Genomic DNA, 26,664 nt, shown 5'->3' with positions numbered 1-26,664 from the left:
GCATTTCTGGAGCCAGTTGGTACCCTCTGAAAGGAAACCTGCCCACAACTGATGGGATTGATTTCTCCAGGCTCTACTCCAGCCACAGTGTGGATGCAAACTACAGTGTATTTGTGTCCTATGCAGAACAGCCTTCTGGAGGTATCCTATCCTGGTATGCTTTGTGTCCTCAAACCTAGGGCTTTGTGTTTCCACATAGCATGCAGCGCAAACCCTGCATATCATGCTGCTAAAACATTGTGCTGATGGCCTGTGACACGATGATCTCTCATGCTCTAGTATTTCATCACCAAAGTCCCACCCACCAGACTTGGGGACCCTAGTGGAGATGTCGGGATTTGCAGCATGGATGTGGTTAGTCTGCTTTCAGCAGGTGCGAGGTGCTACTTCCAAAGCAGTGATTAAGTGGCTGTTTGTTGACATTTGACTGTTAGAATAGGATGGCTTGTGTCCCTCTATGGAATTTTTCTCAGAATAAGTTGGGATTTCAGGTTTAAAGATGCAGTCAGTCAAATTTCCTTCAGTTGTCTCAGAGTACAGTAATGCAAGAATTCTGAGGGACCTAAATAACCCTTGCCTACAATAGAAACATTATTATCATCCCTACTTTTTTTTTTTTTCTGGAGAATTTCCATGAATGGTGCTACATCCTGAAGAACATTGGCCTCATAAATGAAAAGTTAGCTGCTCAGTATCATTTCTGGAAAGAATACTTTTGATATGCAGAATGAAAGATGGGATTAAAAAAAATTATTGCAATAAAGATCAACCAGGGTGAATCTTATGTATGCAAATAAATTTCCATGTGAAGAGTCCAAAGATGGTTTTTTGCTCATGTGCACTTCAGTACCATTTTTTCCAGAGACATGGAGGGTGAACACCCACAACTTTTAACTGTTTGTAATAACATCCATTAATTAAAGCTTGATCCGTTTATACATTTTCAAATGAGAATAATACCCTTCAGAGGGCATGTTCTTTATAACTGGGAAGACTGATAATACCCAAACAAAACTGGCTGGATTTAAAAAGATAGGGCAGGCTTCTTCACGTAGCTTGAAAAGCTAGCCCTGTTATATATTTGTAAAATGTATGTATTAAAATTTTTTATGCACTTCAAGTGTTTAAGAAGATGCAAATGCATAGTTCAGTCATCTGTCTTTCTGGTGACTTTATAGTGAGAGTAGCTATCCCACTGAACAGAGAGAATTACCACTATGGGTATCTTTTAGGGTATGGAGTGTGTAAAGGAAAAGTCATTCAGCTCAGGAACAGCGAACAAAGACTTGAGGCAACACTTTTCACTGAATCTAACATTCTGTGATTCTGTGAACCACATGGTATGTTACATTTCCTAGAGTGTACCCATCTGGAATATCAGCTGTTGGGAAGGGACAGGACTCTCTTCCCCACGTAGCTGTGTTCCTTGTGGGCTGATTTTCTGTACAGAATACTGTGTAATCGGCTACACTAATTGTGATGCAATGGTGCCAAGGAAATAAGTGACCTCAAGAAGACTGAATGAACAGAGTTAACTAACCAGAGGGTTTATGAAACAGAAGGATGTAGTTAGTTTAGTGAAGGAAGAAAGAAGAAGCAACACCCTGATTGCTGTTTGAATTTCTTTTCAAAGAGTGATATGCTTGGAACTGGATTGTGTTTCTCCTGAGGAGACCAGTATTGTCATATAATACAGACTAATGGCAGATTTTTAATCTAATTGCTTTGGCTGCAGCGAGAAACTCTGGCTGATGTTGGGCTATAGGAAGAAATTAAACTCCCTCTAGACTTTTAAAAGTATTTCACGTCTCACAGATTTCTGTTTTTCTGTGGCTGTCCTTAAATCTCAAGAGGGAACAGTGCTTCTCAAAGAAGCTTCTAGCAGTGTTCTGGATTTCTAAGTTAAAAATGTGCAATGGTAGCAGCTGGAAGAGTTTGGGGACCTGAAATCTTTCCAAAGAGGGGGCTTATGTGGTGGTTTATGATGATGAGAGACCCTCAGTCTCTGTATCAGTTCTTCCCTCCTCTTTCTTCCCTGAAGAGACACTTCAGTAGGTGGCCTCAGGATTGAGGATTTGCGCTTCGATTTTTTGTGTGTGTGTGTGTTCATTCTGACTTGCCATGTATTTATCTCAAGGCAGATGGATATCAAGATATGAAACATTACCTTCAGAGGTTTTTTTTTCTTTTTCAAATAAGGAAGACTGCTTCCTACCTTTGAACTGGAGAAGTTGGCATCTAATTGAATGAAAGAAATCAGCAAAGAAATAAGTTAACTGTGTGCATAGCCTAACTCATTAGTCGATAAGATTACTATGGCTGCTTTTTAATTTCAGCATTGACTCTTGCTGCCACTTTTACTAGAACTTGTTTCCATCTTCACTATTCGTATAAGACAAGAAATCTCTTGAAAATGCAGTACTTCAATTGTATTTTGTTGCTCTTGTTTTTCAGAAGTTTCTTTAATACACTATATAATATATGCTTTAAATGAGCCTGAGTCACTGATGTATGTATTTAATTTTTTTCAGTTTATGGCCAACTTTCGGTCATTTTAGCATTTTATGTTTCTTTGTAGTTCTAGAACAGTCCCGTCCTTTGGCTGGTAGAACTTGTAACAGGGTTGGAGATACCAGAGTGCAGTGCCTGCCACATGACAATCATTTTTGTCAGCCTCATCGTGCTCAATCAATTTTTCTGTTGAAATCTAGTGTGTACATAAATGTTGCAATGCTGCAAAATTGAAAGTTCAGTGACAATTTGTTGGTCAAGTACTCTGTATTGAGGCCATGCTTTTCTTTGGCTTTCCTTGCAGCCTGGCACTTTAATTAAGGGAAGTTTAATTCTTGGAAAAATACAGGAAGGAAAGCTTGCTTTACTTGTAAGCATGTGGAAGGTAACAAGAAACTAGGTGCATTTACCCTTTGAAAGCAAAGGGGTGAGTCTCTGTTACTTCGTATGTGGCACTGCCTTTTTCAGATTTAACAAGAGCACAGCACTGAGTCCTGAGGCATGGTGGCAGAGTGTGACTTGTGGCAGCCAGCCTAGCTCTGCTCTTCCTAGCCTGTAGCTACCTTCGTCTTCTTGTAGTCTTCTGCCTGGTGAGATTCTATCGCTAGTGTCTGCCTTGCTATTTACCTGTGACTGTGAAATAAAAAATTCTACAGGATGGAAGCAAAACTGGTTGAGCAGCTGCACTTAAAGAGCATTTACCGCATTTTACTACCAAATGGCAGCTCTTCCTGTTGCACATGTTTCACAGGAAAACAAAAAGCATGCTGTGGAAGTTGTCAGGCCATGGGAGGCTGGGAAAAACTGCAGATATGGTGGAGGATAAGAATAATCTTGGCAAATGGGAGACATGGTCTGGAGCAAAGCAGGGTGTCAGCGAGCACAAAAGCAACATACTGTCTGTAGGCTGGCCTGGATGGTTACGTGATGGGGGAAGAAACAGGGTAAGGTGCAGTTCTGTGGAAAGGAACCTGGGGGTTTTGGATCACAAACTAAGAAGGACACAGTATCATGCTGTGGGGAAGGGGTTAAAGCACTCAGGCAGGAGCTCAAAAGTGATTTGAAGTAACCTATCTACTCAGAATTAGTGGGTCCTAGACTACCCCGTGTTTTAGGTTCTGAACTCTTAAGTGAGATTAATAGGGCTAAGATTTTCTTGTATTTACCTTGGGAGGCCTGGTTGTTTTAAGCTATGTGATTTAGAACCATTTGACCTTATGCGCTTTGTCTGTAATTTACATTGTTTGTCAGAGATCAGTTAAGATATAGGGAACTTGTGTGTTTGTGTCACGGAAGAACAGTTTGTGTGGCCTTTGATGTCTGGAAGATATAGACATTGGCATATGTAAATAACAGGAACTTGGAAAAACGTCCAGGTAAAGCACGGGACCAGGGGACACAAAAATATGCTCGAAGGACAGTTGAGCATGTGCACTGATTGGGGTTAAAGAAGGGACAACGTGAGGAAGACTATGTTTGACCACCAGAGGGAGAAGAGACCCCTACCATAATTTAACTGTGCATGTTCCAAAATCATTAGCATATAGTAATGAGTTCTAGGAAAGTACTGAATATTATAATTAGTTCTGAGAAATGTAATGAATATTCACGGGTTAAACTGTACTTAAGCTACTTTGTGAGACCGCTCCGGTGGAGCACTGATGGTGGAATGATACCCAGTGCTGCCCAGTGCTGCAGTAAAGAATGCCTGCTTAATAACACCCTGTTGTTATTGAGTTTTCATCTCAGAATGCTTATCCAGCTGCACCCAGCCTCCCACCTTGGTGAGGAGCGTTAGAAAGCAAGGGGGTTTGGAAGCTCCGAATTTTGTTTCGAGATGGGGACCAATTGGAGAGTGTCCAGAGGACAGCAGTGGTCTATAAATGGTTTAAAATGAAAGACTGAAAGAATTAGAATTCTTCAGTAAAAAAATAAAATATTCAGGTTGCAAAGAAGTGGCTGTTCTCTCTATTCTTCAGTCATGAGGTGTGAAAGGTGAGATTTGGTCATTGAGAAACTTTTTCCTTGTGCTAAGGGCAGGGAAATACTAAATCAGGCAGCCTGAGAAGACAGTCTTGACAAAAATCTTTATGCCATAAGTAAGTATATGTGGTTCTTTGGTGGAAGGGGAAAGAATTAAATGGTGTCTTCAGATTATAAACCTTACACCTACACAGTTGTAGTGACTTACGTCCGTCATGTTTGTAACTAACATTTGCACGTGTGAGAAGAATTCCAACAGGTAAATGAAAACTTTGCCTATCTAAAAAAGGAAGTATGTCTTGTAATTCTAGGCAGAGGGCTGAGAGTTGTTTTCTGGGCTTTTTTCTGGTTTATTTTGTGTGTGGGGGGGGTTGTTCTTTTTTTTTTTTGTACTACTGACAAGTGTAAATCCTGTTCTTTGGTGGAGCTCACTGCTTCTTATTTGTGTGTATTTTTAGTAAGATCACAGCTGCAGGAGCTGCTAGGGAAAACTGGTCCTCATAAGGCTGCAGGGGTGAGAGAGTGAGAGTGCACTGTGCAAGGATGTTTGTATACGATCAAGTAAAGTCCATCTAGCTCAGTACTTGCTACTGTCAGATAAGAAGGGTCTGTTGGCACAAATGTAGAATAGTAGTTCCTGTGGTGCTTTTGCGATTTAGAGACATCTTAAGATGGAACTGCTGCTGTTTAACAGATCTATTTTTTTTTCATGATTTTTTATAATAATTTTTGAACGTGTTTGTTCCTTGGTTTCAAAAAATGTCTTTAGGCATTGAATTCTCTCATTTAATTATTTACTAGGTAAAGAAGTACATAAGAGCAACTTTTTGAAATTTCATGTGATGTTCCTGTGATCTCCTGGGAAACACTTCAGGCATACCATATCACTTTGTGCTGCCATGATTGCTTTTTTGGTACTTTGATCTGATACCCCATCATACTTATCTGTTTTGTGACCTAAAAAATTCTCTGTACTTCTTTTGTAGAGAAGCTGCATATACTTTTTTGGTGCTTTACATTATTCATGAGATAGAATAATTTGAAGATATAGGAGCACCACGAGTGTATCAACAGCGCAGGAATATGTTATGTTCTCTCTTCCCTTTATTAAAACAAAGTCTGATACTCAGGATGGTTCCTAACCTGACCATTTCAAAGCACTGAACAAATGTTTTTGAAGGTGTATGTTCAGAGACTACCAGACTTTTTTCTGGTAGTGGCATTAAATAATCTAGAGTTCTCTCTCCTGCTGTTGTTACATTGCATTTACTGACACGTGACTTCATCTGCTGTTTTATATGCTTGTTGCTCCGTATTCTGGGGTTCTTCTGCAAATTTTTTAATGACGTTTAAGTTTTGATTGCTCATAATGATTTTGTATAATTTGCAAATTTAAACACAGGTGATATGTGAAATGACATAAACGCAGGTGACTGTTTTGAATAGCAGCCCAAGTCCTGGCACAGATTCTGGTGAGGCTTTTGACTCTCTCCCCAGTGAATCTTTGTTAAATTGTGCCCTGCAAAATCTTCACTTCTGTAACAGCTTCCTGTGAGTGACATCAGCAGAAGCTTTTTAGGAGTCTTTTATTCACTGCCATTTCCACCACTTTTATCCATAGGGTCCTTGATTCCTTCAAAGAGCTCTTGAAGTTGCGAAGCATGACTTTCCTCTACAAAAGCTGCATTGGTTTTTCTTTTTCCTCCCTATTATTCAAGTCTACAAAGTCTTCGGTATGGTTTTAACCACCTTGCCTGGTGTGGAAGTCAGATTGTCTTTGTTGAACTTCTCCTGATTGGCTTGTTGAGCTCTGAAAAAAACTGATATTTTTTTCCACTCTTCTTTCCTCTTTACTTAGGTGACCTTAAGCCTAAATCTGGAGAATTAATGGTTTGGCACTTTCATATTTGATGCTTTTAATGCTTCAGCTGAATAATATCTGGCTCTGTTGAATTGTTGCTATTAACTTGATGTTTTTAAATGCTCCTCTGATGCTTCATTTTGAGAGAATGCCTTATATATCCCCAGTCTAAAGAGGATCTGATGTGGGATTGGCTTTGACTCCCTTGGCAGTAATTTCAGAAAACAACAGATCATCTGGGTTTTCTGCTCTATCTTTCTTTTAATTCTTTCTTTATCTTCATTATCTAGTGGTTTATTGCATTGAGGCAGCAAGCTCTCTGTAACTATCAGATTCTACTATGTTTGAGCTCAGAAATAGCAATGGGAATTTTGTAATATTTTCTTTATTTATAATATGATAATAATTTGTAATATATAGATGTCTGTGTAGTTCACTGGCAAGCTTTTGTTACCCTTCTGTGTACTAGGTAGTATATGCCTATCAGATAGCCCAGTATTGGATTTGTATTACCAGTTTTAAGTTCTACTAATGGCCTGTATGCAGATGAAAATACGCATATAAAAAGTCAGTAGTAATTTGAATTCTGAAGAAAAGTTGGTTTTGTGTTTTGTTTTTATATTGACAAATAAAATTTGCCATTCTAACATTTGTGATAGAGTAGTTCTTAAAAAAAACAGGTGTGATTTTTTGTCTGTGTGCAGAGAGGAGAAGATACAGCTTGTCTGTGTTTAAGTGGCTCCAATCTGTTGTTTCATTTAATAAATGGAATTTTCAGGAGGGGTTAATTTTACCACATGCAATTCTTTAAAATCTGCTTGAAATCTGAATGTGCCCAGGTGCTGGTGGTAGCATGTGTTTTACTTTCATGAGTGCCATTTGAACCAGGGAAGGGGTTAAAAATAGTGTTCCTGTCCAGTGGTATTCTAGTGTGTCTAATTGGTTTGTATTTGCAATGGCAGGACTGGAGCCAAATTTACTATAATGTTTTGCTCTTGCTTGTAACTTTTTGCTGGTGAAGACTTTCTCTTGTGCTTTGCAACTTCACAACAAGTATTTTTGTATCTGTTTTTAAAAATGTGGTGAATTTTGTAGTGCTTCTACCCTGCTGCATTTCTTTTCTCCTTTTGTATCTGCTTGCATAGCTGCTGTGTCTTTGCAGTGACTAATGTAAGCATCACTCAGAGTCTTTTCTATTTTTGGTCATGAAGAATGTAAGTTTTGTATTTATATTAGGCAGCACTTTGTTTCTAGAATGTCACTAAATAACCAGAAAGGAACACTAAATAGTGTCTTCTTGAATATGAACTAAAACTGTCCTGTCGTAAGATTTTATAAATGTGTCCTCGATTAGTGTTTTGTTTTAAGTAATGGAGATCTTAAAAATAGTTCTCTTTTCTTTACCCTTACACAGGTTGTCTGTCAGTTTTGCTTAATGTGTCTTTTCTTCCAAGGGCGTTGCTACACTAATACTGAATGTCTCATCTGAAGATTTAACTTTAAATTGGATATCCTGGTATGAGATTGTGAGTGAATGCTTAACATTGGTCCAAATGTAGCTTATACAGTATACCTTGCACTTGTAAGCTACATTCAAAGCCTGTTTCTTATTTTATATAGATTTTTCTTAATATAAAGCGTCAAAGATCCAGCCTTCTGTTGCAGTTTGCTTCATGCAGGTTGCGATCCAGAGTTACAGTTTGAAATTTCAGTGCTGCAGTCTTCTTAACTTTCTGACATCTTACTATTCTAGATATTGGAGTAATTAAAGCTGTATAAGAAATTTCTGCGTCTTGATTGGTCCGTTTCTCATATTGCCACTTGTTTTCTTGTAGTGTAGTGAAAATATCGCTACTAAGTTCGTCTTTTATATAAAGAATTTGGTCTTCCATGCTTTCATTTTGCTTATTAATGGGCTTCCTTTTTGTTTTATCAAGGTCAAAGTTCAGAAATAAATGAAATGATCTAATTTTTCAGCTACAATACACTGTGTCAAAAGAAATTCTAAGAACTTAAAAAAAAAAATTTTTGGTTACATGTGTAGACGTAGAATTATTTCTTCCCTCAAAACTGTGTGTATAAAGTGATAGCATACTACTACTTGCAGTCATTTGAGAAGTCTGCTCTTTTGGTTTTCTTGAACTCTTTTTTTTTTAAAAAGAAATTTGTCTTCTGGTAATAATCTGAAAATGCAAAGCAATTTACCTAAGATTACTGAGATTGAGTTTTGCAATGTACTTTAAAATGCTGAAATAATAATTAAAAAATTTGATCTTTTTTTTCTTTCACACAGTGCCCAGAAAATCAAAGTGTATTTCAGAAAGTGAGAATCGGAAGAAGTAGCTGCTGACATAAAGAGAAGTGTACTAAGGATTATTTCTTGAGGAAAATTTTTTAAGGTATGTGAGCTACTTTTTGCAGAAAAGCCTTCCTGAAAATAAGCTGCCTATTTTGCCATGAGTGGACTAATATTTCAGACCAGTTTTGAAATGATCAGTCTAGCTTTAGATTACTACTTTGGATATTTATTGATGGCAATAGCTCTATGGAATCATTAATTCAGCTAGTTCATGTTCCATACATTTCACATCGAATGCATATACAGATAATATTCTAAATATGTGGTTAGTGTAAGCAAATAGTAGGTATAGCATGTGTTTCATGTTTCATGGTCTTGTACATTCCAGAAGTAGATCCTACACTAACAGAAACGTCCATTGTTTAACAGTCTAGTTTTTATTTAAGGTGTGGATGGAGGGCTAAGAATGACTTACTTAATTTTTTAGTGGAATGTAACTACTGTAAGCCTCACATTCAGAAATTGAGATGGACTGCCAAAGAAATTCATCACCTGTTATAAAATTGCTTTTAAATCAATACAGAAGCCTTGAGTTTGAGGATTTGTCTCCTGAATCCAAGTCCTTTTCCTTTTCTGATTTTTCAGTATTCTTAGTGTTTCTAGAAAGGATCTGCAAAATGTAAGCAATGATAAGTGATTTGGAGCCCATGCAGATTTAGGAGCAAGGGAGTTGACAGCAGATCAAGAGTGAGTGTGATGCTCTCTGCATGTGGTGCCTGTTCCATATTCCTCCTTCTGGAGGGGCCAGGTGTGTGCTGTGCTTTCCTGTTCTGAATTTAACTGGGGGCTAAGTATGCTTCTGGCTTGTGGTTATCAGTTGCCTACCTTATCATTGAGATTATGAAACCACAAGTTCCAACTGATGCATATGGATTCATCGTTATTTTAAGATTAGCCGTCACAGTCTTGGATATATTCATGGCAATATATAACAGGTGAAATCAATCGTTATAAGGTTAGGAGAGCATCCTGAGGAAGGATTGTTATATACGTGCCCTATTCTTCCCTGCTCGTTTGATTTCAGTCATTATCAGACACACAGGACCTTTGCTCTTACACGGTATGGTCAGTTATGTTGGGGACAGATTGCCGTCTTTAAATTAAATGTAGTTTGGCTATGAAAACTGCTTTCTTCAGAGTTGTTGCTGGAATCCAGGAAGGCTACTAATGCTGGAATATTGCCTTTTTTTCTGAGGGGAGTGTTACTGTATTGAGGAATTATGTGGCTGTCATTGAAGTTTCTCACCATCGTGCTGGCAAAATTTAACATTGCTTCATTTGGAATCTGACTGCACCACTGTGGTGGTGGTGGTTGAGACAAGTCATAAACTGTCTTCAGTAACTATGCTTAAATTTAGAACTGTTCAAGGTCTGGTTGCTCATTCACAGTATATTATTAAATGTACATTGAGTGTTTACTTCCTGTCGGTGATTAGTTTGTTATTTTTGAGAGTGACTGTAATAAGAAAGTAAGTCTTAACTTTATTGGAATTGGCTCTGAGACATATTTTAACTGTTAAAGCTTAACAAAGACTGATGGGCTAATTTGCATATCCAGTAATTTTTGTAGTAACTTATATATATATATATATATATAAATTTCAAAATAAAAAAATGATCTAGTTGAAACTCATTTGTCCTATTTGATGTCACTGGGATTTTATTACTTTTATAAAACATGCTAGGTTTCACTTTGAGACTTCACTGGCATGTCAAATTATGCAAGCATTGTGCATGTGTGGAAAAAGAGATAAACCTCAGGGGTATCTGCCAGAAGTAGGAAAGATCTCTTCACAGTAACAGTAGGCAATTCCTGAAGTTTTTTTCTGTTTGAATTTAGCATAACGTGTGTTCGTTGTCATCAATTCTTCATCTAGCTACTTTAAAATTTGATGCCATCTGTGTTTTTTTTTCCTTTAAGATAAAATAATCTCCCATGTCTTTATGAGAAAGACTTAATTTTTTTTCCCCAAAAATATCTTTCACACTATATTTTCAGCTTTTCAACATTGGAGTAGAAAGTGTGTTTGTGTCTCAAACTCCCCATATCTCCTACTGGTTCCACAGTAAATCTTTTCTGGGTTCAGATTTTGTTGCACTAATCAACTTTGCCAGTAGTCTTTGACTGCAAAATCAAAGTGGGAACCTGTCTTTGTCTTACACGTTCAGTGCATGGTAACACCAAAAAAATGAGATTATTAGTATTTTTTCTGTAATCCAGTAGCTGTTAATGAGGTCAAGCACAATTAGGATCACGCCACAAGTAGCAGCTCAACTTGTTCACTGTCCTTGAACAGCATCTCCTGGTGCCATGGTTGGAGACAGAGTGCTGATCTAAATGGATCATTGTGCCCAGATGATTGTTGTAGGTCCCTTCCAACTGAAATATTCTATTCCGTTGGTCTGACCGTGTAGTGCAGCTGTCAATTCATCTGTGCACAATAAGCACGGAGATAGCAAACTGGGAAAAATACCTGTCTGTATTGGTGCCAGATATCTTCTCTTTGAATATTGGCCTTTTGAAATGCACTTGTGCCTTTTTAAGAGTATTTGAAATACAGATTGCATAGAATACGTCTATTCATGTGTTTGATGAATTCTTATAGTTTTGACTTCAAGTAAGTGATGTGTGATCTGTACTGTTTTCAGTTGTTTAAAAGTGTTAAAAAAGTAAAAGTGATTTCACTTAAAAGCATTGGTTTTTAGCTTATGGACAGATAAGTGGATTCTTGTTTACCACTTCTTTGCCTCCACAATATTGAGGCATTTGGGTTTTGCTGAATGTCATGATCTGACATTTTCTTAATTTATGAGGAAGGTGTATGGAGGCTGGCTTACCCAGTTGGGAATTGTCAGCTCTGAGACTTTATGCTTGTTAGTCTTACTGAATCAGAATTTTACCACTTTTGCAAAACAAATTTTTGCTGTGCTGCTTTGGTTGTGGTGAATGGAGTAATTTAAAACGAAGACCAGAGTCTAGTATGTGTACCATTTTTGTCTGTGTACCCGGGCATCTAATAGTGTCATCGGAAAAAGATCTGATTACTACTTAGTGAAGGGAGGCTTAGCAGGTGGTGTAAGATTTTGTTGGATCTTCTGTTCTATTGATTTTTTTAGTCTTATGGCTCCACAGTGAGTCGGTAGGAGCAGACTGAAATATCATATGCTTATAATGTTCCCTCCCTCCCTTGCCTTCCTGCCTGTCAGTAAAATACAGAGGTCACAGTAAAAGCAAGCAAGCCAGCACTTTACTCATGGCACAAGGCCAGACTTCATCCTGAGATTCAGTTCCCGTCTCTTCTGAGTCTGGAATGTAAGAAAATAAAGATACTATCTTTTCTCATAGCTAATGTGCTAGGATATTTAGGTAAAGTGTGCTAGGAGAAAAATGAACCTGGTCACAAAAGTGGAGATAGGTCTAAAGGGTGTTGAAAAATCACAAGTGCAGCTCCAGTCACGTTAATAAGTAGGTGCTCTTAAGATTTTTTTCTTCCTCTCGTCTTACTGAAATATTGGTGGTTTTGCAAGCCTGTTCTCAAATTTTAACTGTGAAAATATTATCATTAATACAACTAATGGCATAGTCCATCTTTTATAAATACGGCCAACGTGAATTATTTACTGTTGCTCTTTATGACTGAGCTCCTAGCCCTCAGCAAGAATTATGACTAAAATATACAACTTCAAATTAAAGAGCATGTGAAAGACTGTGATAGATTTAAGGTTACTCATACAACCTTGACGTGTCTCTATTGTGTAGCTACATGGCACTATTCTTATTTTATTTATAGGATCTTTGTTTCTTTCATTACGTAGTATGGTTTTTGTTCTGAGAATAAACACGTAGTGGATGAGGCTTAATTCCGTAACTTACTGGAAGAGCTGATGGAAGCAGGGAACTGCAGGAAGAGAGGAATGATCCTGGGACTCAGGCTACCCTGGATATAGCTCTAGGTTCCGATTTGCAAAATCTTCTGAAATTTTGTGCGGTAACTGAAGCCAATAACACCTTTTTTTTTTTTTTTTTCTGGATAGTTGATATACTGAAAGTGCTAGGCACTCTGAAGTCTGTCTTTAAGCCTTGTACGTACCAGTATTAGCTGGTACAATGTTGGTGTTAGTTTGTGTCTCAGTTCTTGGTGTAAAATAAGGTTATTAGTCCTACTTCACCCCATGGGCTGTTAGGAAGATAAAACACTCTGCTAATTTAAGTGGCAATTTGAAGCCCCTGAAGAAATTGGTACTTCTGTGTTCAAAAAAGCTAAGACTTGGCTGGAGTGCAGAAATTAGTGAATTAGCAGTACACAGGCTGTGTCTGCACTGCAGTTGAGAGCTATAATTGCAATTTATGTAATTTTATCTTACTTAGTTTGAAGCTGATTAGTATAGGAACAGGTTTTTGGTTTCTACACAGGAAAGAGGGCTCAGCCCGCATTACAAAACCTTTGCAAGTCTGGAAATTACTCGTGTGTAGGTTCAGGTCTTCCACGATGTGGCTGCAGGTTTATCAGTATCAGAGGCAGGTGTTTTAGAGCTAGCTCAAACAGGTGTCTTTGACTTGCAGTTGTGTTACAGGATTTCAGAAGGTAGCATTTCTTACCTTTTTATCAAGAGGTGTCCATTTAATACAGTAAATCTGGACTGCCTTAGGGGAAAATTGTGCGAACTTCAGGACTCTGCCCTAATGTGTGTCCTAGGGGAGCAATGGACAGTTGCATCGGCAATCTGGTTTGGGGTATTTTTTTATTTTTGGGAACTTGAATCTGCAGGATTAATGGCCTGCTATCACCGTCTTGAGGAGCAAACTAGCTTCTAACTAGTTATCCATTTCCCACAGATGCGGTGCCTGACAGCTGATGTTTTATTTGGATTTTTCTGTGCTCTTGGGACAGTAAATACTAAAAACAAATGTTTTGGGTCACCAGGAGTAGAATAGTGTAGTTGGTGGTTCTTGTCTGGAGGTACTGTCAGCTATACTTACTTGATTAAATATGCAGATTGCTCTTTAGTACGTAAAGTATTAGCACCTGCCTTAGGTGCTTTTATGTTTTCCATCATAACTCCACTTCAAGTTAGGGAGGTACATTTTGCAGATGGGAACTGGAGGGTGGTTCTCGGCCCAAGATCTCTTCCAGTCGTAGATGGATGTTCAAAACAGTGATCTGACCCTCCTTTTGGTTTATTTTGAGGAAGTATATGTATGTGGTTAATCTTATGGTTATTTATGGTTTAGACATTAATAGTTGCTCTTTATCATTCGCCTTTTGTCAAAAAGTTTTTCTTTTGATACGTGTCTCATGAATCTTATTCTGCTTGCAGATGTGGTGAAGAGCCTGTGTTTCCCTTTGTGTGGTATATAGTGCCTTAAAAAATGGGGTTTGGAGGTGACCTGAAGTATTCTCATGATGCTTTATTAAAACTGCAAGACTGGGAACTACGATTGCTGGAAACGGTGAAGAAATTTATGGTGATGCGAGTAAAAAGTGATAAGGAGTATGCCTCCACTTTGCAGAATCTTTGTAATCAAGTAGATAAAGAGAGCACTTGTCAATTGGATTATATCAGCAATGTGTCCAAGGTAAGACTGAAGTATTTTGAATTTGGAATATCCCTGGAAATAACAACACTGGATTTATTTTTGTTTGTTTTAGTTTCAGTTGGATTCCTGTTCATTCAGCTTCTTGAGAGTTAACGTTGCTAAAGTATTTAGATTGGGCTCCTTTTAGTTCCTCAGTGGAATATGCAGAAGTTGAATTCCAGTCTTGCTTTGAAAAATAATAACTGAACTACAATCAATCCTGAGTTCTGAAATTCAGTATTTGAGGTTCCTGGGTTGAGCCCGCTACTTTGTTTAGCATTTTGAAAATACAGTATGCTATAGTAAGCTTTTCTTTTAAGACAGTTAAATAGGAACTATTGTTTATGTTGTACAGAATTTGTGACAGAAATAGAAAAATGGCAGGAAACTGAGGCAAAGCCTAGCATTCCAGTTATTATTCACACTGCAGCATGTGCTATAAAAACCAAAACATTAATTCAGGATGTTTCTTGTAATTGTGAAGTTATTTTGTATCTGATTTAAAATAACTGTGTTGACTTTTTGTAAAGATAAGGCTGTCCTTCCCCAAAATTACTAATTTTCAGATTTAGAGCAAGTCTAGTAAAGGTACCGATGAAGCAACCTTACCTATTTCACCTGTTTTAAGCTTCACTTTTGACTTGAATTCCTTCCTGACTAGAGAAAATTATTCTGTTTTAATGGCTTATTCAATTCTTGGCCCTTCTGCTGTAGTAGTAGTTACACAGTCCCTTCAGTTTGGCGTGAATCCTGATCTCCTCTCTGCAGGAAAACACTCTTTTTGGGTCAAGTGAAATTTTAGACAAAGCAGTTTTTATGTAGTGGGCTTATGGGGTGACTGCTTGAATACTAGCTATGGCATAGCATTAGGAATGTGACTGCTCTTTGTGCAGCAGTCTAGATTTACACTGGGTTAAAGTGGTAGTGTGTGTGTGACTTGAAAGCTGCGCTGCTATAGCTAGCATGCTTCAGCTGTCCCAAAAGTAGCACTGCATAGTGTTTATCTATAACAAATTATGTTGTTGCTTCCCTCCCTCACAATATTATTGTCTTGGAAATTGACATACTATCTCTTTTTTTTTTTCGTTTGTGTGTTTTGGTGGTGTATTTGAAATGCCTTTCACCGAATTGTGTTTCTTGTACACAGTTTGTTGTAGATTTTGCTGTTAAGTTGTGATGATTTTGGTAAATAAACATTCAAGCATTGTCATTAGCATAAGATTGGCAGAAGTCAGGTATTTTCTTCAAGCCTTCTAGTGTTGGATCCCAAAGTTTTGTATAGAACATAGGTGATATGACTAATAACTCTTGCTACTGCTGCTTGCTATTGGAATTGCAAGCAGAGCAGATTAGGGCTAGAACAGTAAAGGAGCATTGTCATCAGTGTATTTAGCATTATAAGGTATAGGCAACCCTTAACCTTCATGTGGCTAGGACAGTTCATGTCAGTGACATGGGCACTACTATGAGCAAATAAATCTTAAAAAGCTGAAGATCAGACATAAGCCATGTTCTTTTTGGGTTGAAGAGAGGCACGTGTGTCACATTTTGAAATCTTATTTCAGACACAGGCACTCAAGTTTTTCGTTCAGGACTACATTTGTTTCTTTTTTCTTTTTTTTTTTTCTTTTTTTTTTTTTTCTCTCTTAAGGAAGTGCCATTTTTCTCTCAAGCCCCATCCTTGATCTCTACATCTTTATATAATAGCAAAAATATTTGTGTGCTTCTGACAGATCTTTCATGTGGGCTTGCCTTGAAATTTCACTGTCACCTTGGATTTTGAAGTTGTGTAGTGACACCTTATCTTATTGGTTTTGGCAGTTAAAATGTCTGAATTACTGATTGATTTTCCTCATTCTAATTTACTTTTCTATTTTATGATACGTTTTCTCTTTCCCTGACATTTTACAGAATTGAAGTATGACCCAAATATTATGGGACAGAAATCTAGTATGTTACATCTCCTAAGATTTAGAATACCTGTATATTTAATTTCTGGTATTATGTGGCATCAAAACCAAATACCAAGCTGTCTCATCTTTTCTGGTTTTGTTTTTGGTTTTGAGGTTTTTTTAAGTGTACAGAAAGAGTGAGCCCTTTGAGAGAAATAATATTTGAGAAAATCTATCCTATGTTTTCTTTCATGCAGAGGCAGCAAACTTGCTGGAAGGCATAGTGGCTGCAACTGCTAAGGCTAGAGAAGCAGTATTTTTTAGTGCTTCCCAACAGCTCTTTTGTGTGTGTGTGTGTCTAAAAAATACTGTTAAACCAAACAATATTATATTTTATTGCGTTTGATGGATTGTGGTTACTTTATGTGAAAGGAAATGCTTTGCGTTTTCTGCCATCCCCACCCAGCTGATTTTCTGTCCCATACAAATCTCAATTTTTGAAGCCTTTTCTCAAGTATAGCTTTTCAGTTTAGCTTTTCCTATTTTAAAATAATAAAATATAATCGTATGAAACACACAAATCCTGTTTAACTTCTGTTCTCTCAGTGTGGAAAGAGGGATGTAAGGAACAGGAAAATGTGCAAATTATTCTTTTAATATGGAACGGGAATTTTTTGCTATGTTTCTGACTTACTCAGGTTCATTTGGTGAATCGTAAGCTAAGTATTTCTTTAGAGTACTTGTCCTGTTGAAAAATGCTTTTGCTGTGATTTTCAGGGTTGATTGAAACAGTACTTGTCTCATCAATAATAAATCAGCCTTAAAGAAAATGGAGAACTCTGACTACATTTTCACCTCTGAGAGTGCTCTTATGAACTCTTCTATAACTACAAGACCCACTCCTCTCAGACAGATGTTTAATGATGTTTTTGTCCTATGCAGCTTTGCAGTATAGCTTCAGATGTCACTTGGAAAGTGTTCTGCAATGGAGAGATGAAAGAGTTTTTGGCCATAACCAGGAAGCTTTAGACCGTGACCTTTTATGCAAACACATTTTAAGCAGTCTTAGGTAGCTCTCTGCCGGTCTGTGGAGTGTTTACGAGCTAAAGGAAATGTTAAAGATTAATATATACAGGAGTTAACTGTATTTTGTTTCCTTCTCTAGAATCCAGTTTGCATTGTAGCATTGTCATGTAGAGATGGAAATATTATGTATATATGTTTATATATGAGATGTAAGGAAACCCCAAAGCTACTGAGCAGATGAATTTTCTAAGTTTTGATGATCTAAGGTGGCTTTCTGATTTGGTAAGAGTAAGATAAATGCTAGTAAAACTAGCATACTAGCTGCCTTCAAAACCTGGTAATTGTATGGCATGTAGCCATTGTAAAATTTTAGATACGGCATAGAATTCGCTGTCAGGCAGTTATCTCTAGGAATCCAATCTATTCCCATCAAAGTGTGAGGGGGATCTTTAGGGTAGCAAATGCTTTTATTTGAACTGAACTTTAATTTTGTGTTTGCATTTGTGGTGCATTGGAAGTCTCTCTGTTCACCTTACAGTTCTTAATCAAAATTCAAAGCATGACACAGCACGTTAAGCTGTCCTGAAAACTGACTGACAGAATGGCCAAGGAAGTTATTAAAGTAAGGGTACAGAATGGTGTTGGATTACTATGACAGATGAGTAACTGCTTGTGTCTCTTAACCTGTTAGCACCTTGTGCTTTGATACTAGCGGCCTGACTCTGCTGTCAGTTATGTGAAGCAGCTGGCGCATGGTATCCTTTTAAACAGTAACCACTCAAATGTGTATTACTGCGAGGTATTTAGATGAGGGCAGACGAGTCAGCTTGAACAGAGTAACTGTGTCTGGGAGACAGTTTTTCTCTCTGGGAGATCAAAGGACATGGCAACATGCTTATCAGGAGTGTTTGGAATGTATTCCAAAAAAGCTGTAAAGCTTTCATTGGTGTTTGGAAGTGCTAGGGCAGTGCTGAAGGGTGAACATGCAATATTGTATTTTTGTCTCTGGTGCTTTTTTGTGATTTTATGAGTAGGTTTGAGGCATGATTTTGTTGTAGCAGGAAGTACTTTATTTTAGAAGATCTCAAGTGCATTTGGGTAAGTTTAAAATTCTTTTTTTACTGAATTGTTTTGAATAGTGATGCGTCTTTTCCCACAGTTCACGTTCATCATTTGGTTCTTTGTAAGTCTGAATAAGTAAGTGCTTTTCTGTACTTTTTTTGCAGTCTTGGTTGCTTGTGGTACAGCAAACAGAACAGCTGAGCAAAATAATGAAGACGCATGCAGAGGATCTTAATTCTGGGCCTTTGCATAGGCTTACAATGATGATCAAAGATAAACAGCAAGTTAAGAAGAGTTATGTAGGTGTTCATCAACAAATTGAAGCAGAGATGTGCAAGGTATTTTATTCAACTGTGAATAAATTTATTACAGTTTTGTACATTTGAAAGTAATATATCAAGAGTGGGTTTTTTTAGTTCTTCTGGTTTTTGTTGTGCTATGGTAAAAGTAGTACTTTGTAGTACACAGAATGCCTAGTTTAAATTTTAGTTATTTCCTCCACATTTTCTCTCCCCTGCTAGCTGACAAGGCAGAGATGGAAAACTTTCTTCTATATGAATTTCTATAGAGAGATAACACTGGAAATGCTCTTGTTCCAGTAAAGGATGATTCTGTGTGACACTTCTCTCTTGTATCTCTCTTCCTGTTCTCTTACCACTCCAGGCATCCCTGGGACCAGGGCACTGAAAACTTCTGTTAATGAATGCTCTTGACAGTCCAGACTGTTGTGGTTGGGGAGAGGATTCTAGTCCCTATTCTAAAATATAAATCGAGTGTAAACCAAACATTAAGGCTGCAGATGGAAATCTTCAGAGCCTTTTCTATTACAAATCAGTTATCCTGCTTATATTGAAAGTACTGTATCTAGTCCGTAAAGCTGACAGAAATCACAGTTTCATTCAGGTGCTCTGGTGAAAGTTTAACTGCAAATGTCCAAAATCAGATTGATAGTCTGAAAGGTCTACTGAAAGAAGGAAAAGCACTGTTTCTTCTTTTTTCCAGCAGAGAATTTGAGATTTGAAGTAGTGTAATTAAAATGTAACATCTGAGTAGTTCAGTACAAATGTCAGGGACTGATGAGTAAAAGATTCTTGGGCCGCTTATGAGAAGGACTTTAAACTAGTACTAGACATACATTAACTTAAATATGTTGGCTCTGACAGGACTGCTTCCGTAGTATGCTAGGATCTTGTCATCTTCTCCAGGTACTGACTTTGGGAGTACATCTTTTTTGATGCATGGTCAGTAGGCTGTCTTATCTGATTAAATTTCCAAGCCAGATAATTGCTCACAGACATTATGGATTGGTACATCTGAAAATAGTCGGGATGGAAGAAGAGCAAAAACTGGTAGCATACGATAGAAATAATAGAGGTTAAATGTATAGAGAATTGGAGAAATGGAAAAAGAAATGTAAGAAAGAGAGGCTAGATGAAACAAGACTGTTGGGAGTTCAGGTATACTTTTAAAAGAGACTGTGTGAAACATTTTTTTCTGTTAACTCTAATAAAATCTCTAATAAAACTGTCTTTTAAAATACAGCATTTTCAAAAATACATAGTGCATATTGAGGACTCCACAAATTATTAATTAAAACCTATATTGATTTTAATTAATTATGGGCTGCATGACCATGCAAATATTTTGTATCCTGATGAATAAGCTTGCACTGTTGGTTTTTTGTTTGATTGGTTGATTTTACCTCTTCCTGATTTTCCTAAGAAGCATTTGAATAGCATTCTTCTTAGATATGATATATTCATTCATTCTTAGTTGACATTGTTTGTTCAAAGGTTTTGTTTCACTGGAGCACTTACAGAATGGTTCCCAGAAATTCAAAATACTTCTCATTTTCTGTGGTATTATTTCTGCTTTTGTTACACAGAGAAGCAAAGTACTTACTGTTTCCCAGGACATTATCCAAACCTTGTGAGGATCAGTGTCTCTGCAGTTCATCGATACGCTGGCAAAAAAATGTGTTTCCCTTTAGGTGAAATGCAGATGTATCATCCTTTCTTATTCTTGACAACTCTATGATGACGAATCTTTTTGATAAAATTCTTAAGAACAGCGAAATACCATGTCTTTTACACAAATGTACTAAAACTCTTATCTTGCAGATTTATTCCAATTCCCATTAAGATATTGGATATTTTTTATTTCTTCATGAAATTTGAGGGAAAAAAAGTGGAGTATTGTGCTAGTTAAGTGGGCAAGAATTTTAGATGTAAAAACTGGGTTTGAGATAATGCTTGACCATCTTAGTTCCTTAAGTGTTAATTGGGGACAGATGTGCTCTTGGTTTTGTTTTTGTCTGTTGGAAGAACACAGTCTAAAAATCAGTAAAATCTATTTTGCAGTTATTGCAAAGGTTTCTTAATAGTCACCTACCTTTTCTTTTCCAGTTTTCTGTAAGAGAAGCAGTTCCTTGTTATTTATGTCTTAATTGTGTTCGCTACTTCCTAATTTCATCTTTTCCTCCATTTCTTCAGTGTCTTTATAATACAAGCTTGTCATAAAATTATTTCTTCCTGTATGACCTCTAGTAGTCTATGCGTTGTGAGTCTAACAGTTGTGAGTGTAATTTACAGTGTGTAGAAATATTTGATGAGAATATGGGATTGATGAAAAGAAAAGTTTCTGCCTTTAAATTAAATCTTTGCACAGTTGGCCCAGAAATAGAAACTGTAGATAGCACATTGTTGGCTCTTTGAGGAATTCCATTAAGTTTTCAGATGCTGTTCTTGAGGGTTGAAGGAGTGGTATCTGGCCTTTGCCTCATGAAAAAAGGGAGGATTGTCAACTCCAGCCTTCTTCATGCCAGCTGCAAGAGAAAGTTTTTCTGTAGAACCAACTTCCTTTTCTGCACATTCGTTGAGAGGCGCATTTCCATTAAATTAAGTTCCTCTTCCGTGATTTCCCCTTGTGAGTGTATTTTTCTTTTTGTCAGAGTTTTAACTTTACTATATATGCTACATTTTTGGTTTGCAGTGGCTGGTTTGTTACTAGCTTTTGTTTGCAAGTTCATAATTTCTGATTATTTCTGAACAGAGCACTAATTTTGTCACAGAGTGAATGTAAATTAGTGACAGAAGAGACAACTTTATTCTAATTTTTTGACGAAAATGTCATGTTCGATGGAGCTCTTTCTACTGCAAAAAGGTTCTTCAGTGCTGTGTTCAAATGTAGTTTGGTTGGAGTGTTTTGGGGGCTTGGTTTCTTTTTTAGAGATTTAAGTCTTATAATAGATAGGTTTGTGCACAGTTGCTGTTTCTAAGCTGTTTGTATGATCTGTGATACTTAAAAATTCTTCTATCTTGCCTTTTATTTAGATGCTAAAGAATTTCCTTCCGATGCATAAAACTTTTTCATCTAATATGATTTATTAAGCATCTTTTTTGATGCTTTTTTTTTCCTTGTCATTGAAATGGATTGGTGTTTATGGTTAGCTGGATTTCCTAAACATATTTTTCATTACACTGATGTGGATGGGGATCTCTGTTTCAGGCCTCTTTATTTCATTCCATGCATTTATTGATTTTCATTTTATTACACTGTGTAATATCCTATTGAGATTATCTTAAGACAATGGAAAGTGGTAACATCCTTATTTTGGAAAATAAGTCCTGTTAATTGTCTTTCACTAATGATGTGAATTTTTTTATGTATTGAGGATAAGTATTTGTAATACTTTTTATATTTCTGTTTTCCTAAAGGTCACAAAGACTGAACTGGAGAAACTGAAATCTAGCTATAGACAACTAATAAAAGAAGTAAATTCTGCCAAAGAAAAGTATAAAGAAGCTGTGGCTAAAGGTATGACTGACTTGTGTTAATTTCATCTGTTTATTAGTGCTTTTTTCAAACCTGCTGAAACTCTCACAGTGAAACAGGGTGATTTTTTTTATTTTGAGCGACTCTTACAATATAAAAGCTATTTAGTATCTTAAGAAAGGCCAATTTTCATCATATGTACTTGGTGGTACTCTTTGTAAATCATAAAATAAATGATTGCTTTTCTTTTAATTTAAATGGAAATCCTTTTAAGCTCTCTATTATTCCTTCAGTGGACATATTTCAAATGTAAAATTGCTCAAATGAACTGTTAATCGCAGAATCAGTCACAGAACGATAGGGGTTGGAAGGGACCTCTGGGGATTGTCTAGTCCAACCCCCCTGCTAAAGCAGGTTCGCCTAGAGCAGGTCACACAGGATCGCATCCAGGTGGGTTTTGAACCAGAGAAGCAGACTCCACAACCTCTCTGGGCGGCCTGTTCCAGTGTTCTGTCATTCTCAAAGTAAGGAAGTTTTTCTTCATGTTGAGGTGGAACCTCCTGTGTTCTAGTTTCTGCCCACTGCCCCTTGTCCTATCATTTGGCACCACTGAAAAGAGTCTGGCCCCATCCTCTTGATGCCTGCCCTTTGAATATTTATGATATGTATTTTTTGTGTATCTTTATTTACAGTAGTGGTAAGTAGGTTGCAACTTTGCAGCTGCAGCTTACTTGCATCCTGAGAGCTATTATGGTTGCTGCCATGGCATCAGCATCGGTTCTTGACAATGTAAGAGATCTAACCTTTGTCAGCCTTAAGCAAAGGAAGAAAAGAACTCATTTGCGCATTGAGACGTTTTAAAGATTTTTGGCAAATGATGTGTCCAAATTGCATGGATTTTGATCCCTGTTGAATGTGCAAATGCTTAGGTAAAGGAGAGCCTTTGTTCTATGATGTATTGAAATGTAATTGTTCTTATGTGCCTTTCTAAGATTTTTTTTTCTTTCTTTAGAGAAAATTAATTGGATGGCAGTATGTACATGTAATTGCAAGATCCATTTAAGTTTTTGTATGACTAAGATGACGGATACTGTCCTTGGTTTTATTGTACTGTAATTCAAAGTGCAATACAGTAGCTATCAGTGCTGAGAGAAAGATTGTTTCTTTCAAAATTTGTCTAAAATTTGAAGTGGTAGCCAGTATGTGAATATAATGACAAAACAACATGGGTTAAGAGAAGTTATGCTTAGCACTGTTTAGCTTCAGCCTTTTTTTTTTTTTAAATTTTACTGATCTTCTTAATCACTTAAAAATGTAAATACATACTCAGTTGTTAATTTTGCCTAGTTGCCTAGCTGTTTTCTACATATAACTTTAATTTGGTTACTTGGTTTATCCCCAAGGAACTGCTTAACATGTGAGCATGTAGTATGTGACATGGAAAATATAGTAGGGTGTTGTGATCTTAGTATGTTCTTTTTCTCCCATCTTCCTGTTACAGCTCTGATCATTCTCCATTCCTGAAGCACCAAACTTCCCATTGAAATCAAAGAGTGTTTTGCCTGTCGGCAGCTGTGATGTTTTGATGTGGTTCTGATTAACTGAATTAATTTTTCTTTAGATAGGCAGCATACACAAGCCATTTTTAAGACACTTACTTCTTCTGCGGTTTTCCTTAACCTTCACTTTCAGGCTTCCCTTTACTGTTTGTCTTATTACAATTCGTGCTTAATTTCACTTTCACAACGTTTTAACAAATGTTGACCCCCAGAAAAATGTTGCAGGTTTTTCTCCACAAAATTGCAGAATTGCTTCTCCCTTGTTGCACCCCAGGCTGTGTTCTTGTTCACGACTATTTGTGTAGTTGGTGAGCTGCTGCAGTTGTCTATCAAATGCAGGTCAGCTGAGCTGTTTGAATTTTTTTAAGCCATGGTATTTTCATGGGGTTTCTGAGACCTCAAGTTGTCAAACTGGTTTGTGAAGTGAAGAAGTTAGGGAAGTCTTAAAATTGTAATGCTTCGTTATTCCAGGCATTAATTTAGTAACTAATACTTACTCAAATTGTGTGCTATTAGGAAATATGACTTTTGTTAATATACAAACTGGTTAAGTTTTTCAGGATTTCAAGGATTACTGAAAACAAGGGAAGGAACAATAGCTACCAGAACAGTGTGAGGGCATAACCAAGTATTGGAAATAAGCTGAAAAATGTTTTGTTAAACAAAAAGTTGAAAGACTTTGGACACCAGCTCTTGCAAGAAATGAATTAAAAGAATCAGTCCAGGTCCCCTTCTGTAAAATGCTGTTCTCAATGAACTATGTTCCTCCAGCAAACCAAGTCTCCGTAACAGTACCTGGCCCTGACTTTCTGGAGCTGAAGGGGACAATTACTCCTTAAGATATACTGCTTTGTCTTTGCCCCTGGGCTTGTACGTGCTGAATTACCTGTAAATTCGTGCAGTAGCTGTGCAAGCTGGTCAATGTGTACAGAATGCAAGTCACAGAAAAGAATAACTTAGAAATTTCCCTTTTTCACAAGTGTAGTGATTTTGAACTTTAGTGACTTTTTTTGGTTTTGTTTTGGAATAGCAAAACCACCTTTTAGTGAGTAGACCTGCTAGTGAAAGAAGTACAAGTAGTTCTCTAGTTTGGGAAGAGAATTGTGTCCCTGTTTTCTGGTTGAGTTTTTGAAAGCGATATTAAATTCTGGGCTAAACACACACTGTAGAGGATATTAACTAAAAAGGATAAAGCCTGGCAAAGCTATAATCAGTGGAAAGTGATCTTCTGCAGTTGCAACGGCTAACAGGACACTCACTTTGAATCAACATGCCGATGCCCTGATGCTGGCTTACAGCTGTTCTCACTTTGCTGAAAACACTAAGAGGACCTGTGGAAAGAGTGATAAGAATAAGGGTTAAGCGATGAATAATGATACTGGTTAGCTACAGGTTTTGTTTGTGTTAGGGCAATGGGAAGGCAGCTAGTGGGAACTTTTGCATAGTGCTGCTTTCTGAAGGATGCAGGGGCTTCATTATGGAGGACTTTGTGCTCTCCAGATCTGGAGAAAGATGAAAGTGTCTGAAATGCTGGCTTAGGAGCTGTTCTAGGGAATCCTCCACTAGTGCTGCTGCTTCTTGGGCGTCAGGGAAATAGTGGGACAGTTGTGTTGCAGAGGGTGCACCACTGAGGCTTGGCTGCCACTTCGTCCTTAGGCTGGATTGCACTGCGCCGTTGCGGCCACCAGTGTCTGCATGCTGCCTTAATCAGAGATGACTGATTTATCTTGTTTGTTCTAGTGCTTAACCCATTTAGTCATGCATTACTGCTCCTTTCTGGACCAGTGAATACGGTGGGAATCAAAAATGCAGCCTGGTTGATTGTTCTTGTGTGTGGAGACCCTAGCTGTCAGGCAGTCTGATTGGTGTTACTCGGTTGATAATATTTTGCTTTTTTTTCAGTCCTTAATTCTTACTTTTTTAATGTATGGTGGGACAGAGCAAGCTGAGAGGGGATAAAATCAGCAAGCTGAACTGGTTGAGTGACTCTCTAATGAGGCATGCTTCAGCAACTGGGACTATGGACAGATTGATTCCAATAGTCTCTGCTGGATTGGAAAGTTTTGTAAAAAAAAAAAGTAGGTACTGGGAACGCACAGCATGTTCCTTTGAAGAATTGAGGCATTAAGGTATGTTGGAGTCATAGGGCACGCTGGGGTCGTTAGAGCAAAATATAAGATCAAAACTCATTAGATTGTTTTTCGATAATGAAATGAGTTCTCTGAAATCTTTTGGTGTGTGATATTGAGAAAAAATGGTGTAAACTTCTTAAAACAGCAGTCCAAAGTAGTACTCGCAGATTTGTGAGTGTTGTGCTGATTTTGCTGTTAGATGTTTAAATGTGAAATAGTTGCTCTTATATCAGTTAATATTGCAAGTTGGAGTACAGCCAATGTAGCTTTGGGAGGTTCATACTGGATTTTAATACAATATAATCTTTAGCAAAATTTACACTTGTCATGTAAATACATTCATTACAGGTGTTTATTGTATTATTTTTGTTACTAGTTAATTACTCATTGAATGTAGAAACTATGTTGCAACATTCTTATGTGACAGAATGGATCTGAAATAAATAGTAAAGGAAGAATATATTGATTCTAAGTATTTAGTTTAATCATTTAATTTTATGCTGCTACAGCAGTATAAAAAATATGGTACCAGATTTCCCTAGGTTGGCTTGTGTTCTCTGACAACGTTGTGATTTAGAGGATATTAGAAATACTAACAGTATACCTAGCACATTATACAGCATCGCATCTGTTGCAAGAATGTTTTCCAATCTCTGCAACTCTTGTGATTTAATACTTCAGATTTGGTGTGACTTCTGTGGTACGTGCTAAAGTTGATACAGCATAAGCTATGTCTATGATAAATAAGGAAGCTGTTGAAAAGGTTTTCATTAAATGAAATTATTGTCCTACTATTCTTTGTAATAGCTGAGTGGCCAGAAAATACTTTTATTAGGTGGCTGGTGCTTTCATTCTGAGATGCCTGTAAAGTTGTGATTATACTACAATGTTTGAACAGGCTGCCCAGAGAGGGCAGAGGTGGTAGAA

The 26,664-nt window shown here is 37.3% G+C and overlaps 1 protein-coding gene across 1 annotated transcript in view; it reads left to right on the top strand.

The window, feature by feature from the left end:
* Nucleotides 1-14,085: 14,085 nt before the first annotated feature.
* Nucleotides 14,086-26,664, top strand: part of FER (FER tyrosine kinase) — a 166,368-nt gene continuing 153,789 nt past the window's right edge. The window contains exons 1-3 of the mRNA XM_086478933.1: nucleotides 14,086-14,292; nucleotides 18,437-18,610; nucleotides 21,989-22,088. Coding sequence (XP_086335059.1) covers nucleotides 14,086-14,292; nucleotides 18,437-18,610; nucleotides 21,989-22,088 — 481 coding nt within the window. The remainder of the gene's footprint in view (nucleotides 14,293-18,436; nucleotides 18,611-21,988; nucleotides 22,089-26,664) is intronic.

Source organism: Leptosomus discolor, chromosome Z (genome assembly GCF_034619465.1).
Source record: "Leptosomus discolor isolate bLepDis1 chromosome Z, bLepDis1.hap2, whole genome shotgun sequence".
Classification (NCBI taxonomy): Eukaryota; Metazoa; Chordata; class Aves; order Leptosomiformes; family Leptosomidae; genus Leptosomus; species Leptosomus discolor.
The sequence above is the reverse complement of the archived record's forward strand: the minus strand, read 5'-3'. Positions and strand labels throughout refer to the sequence as shown.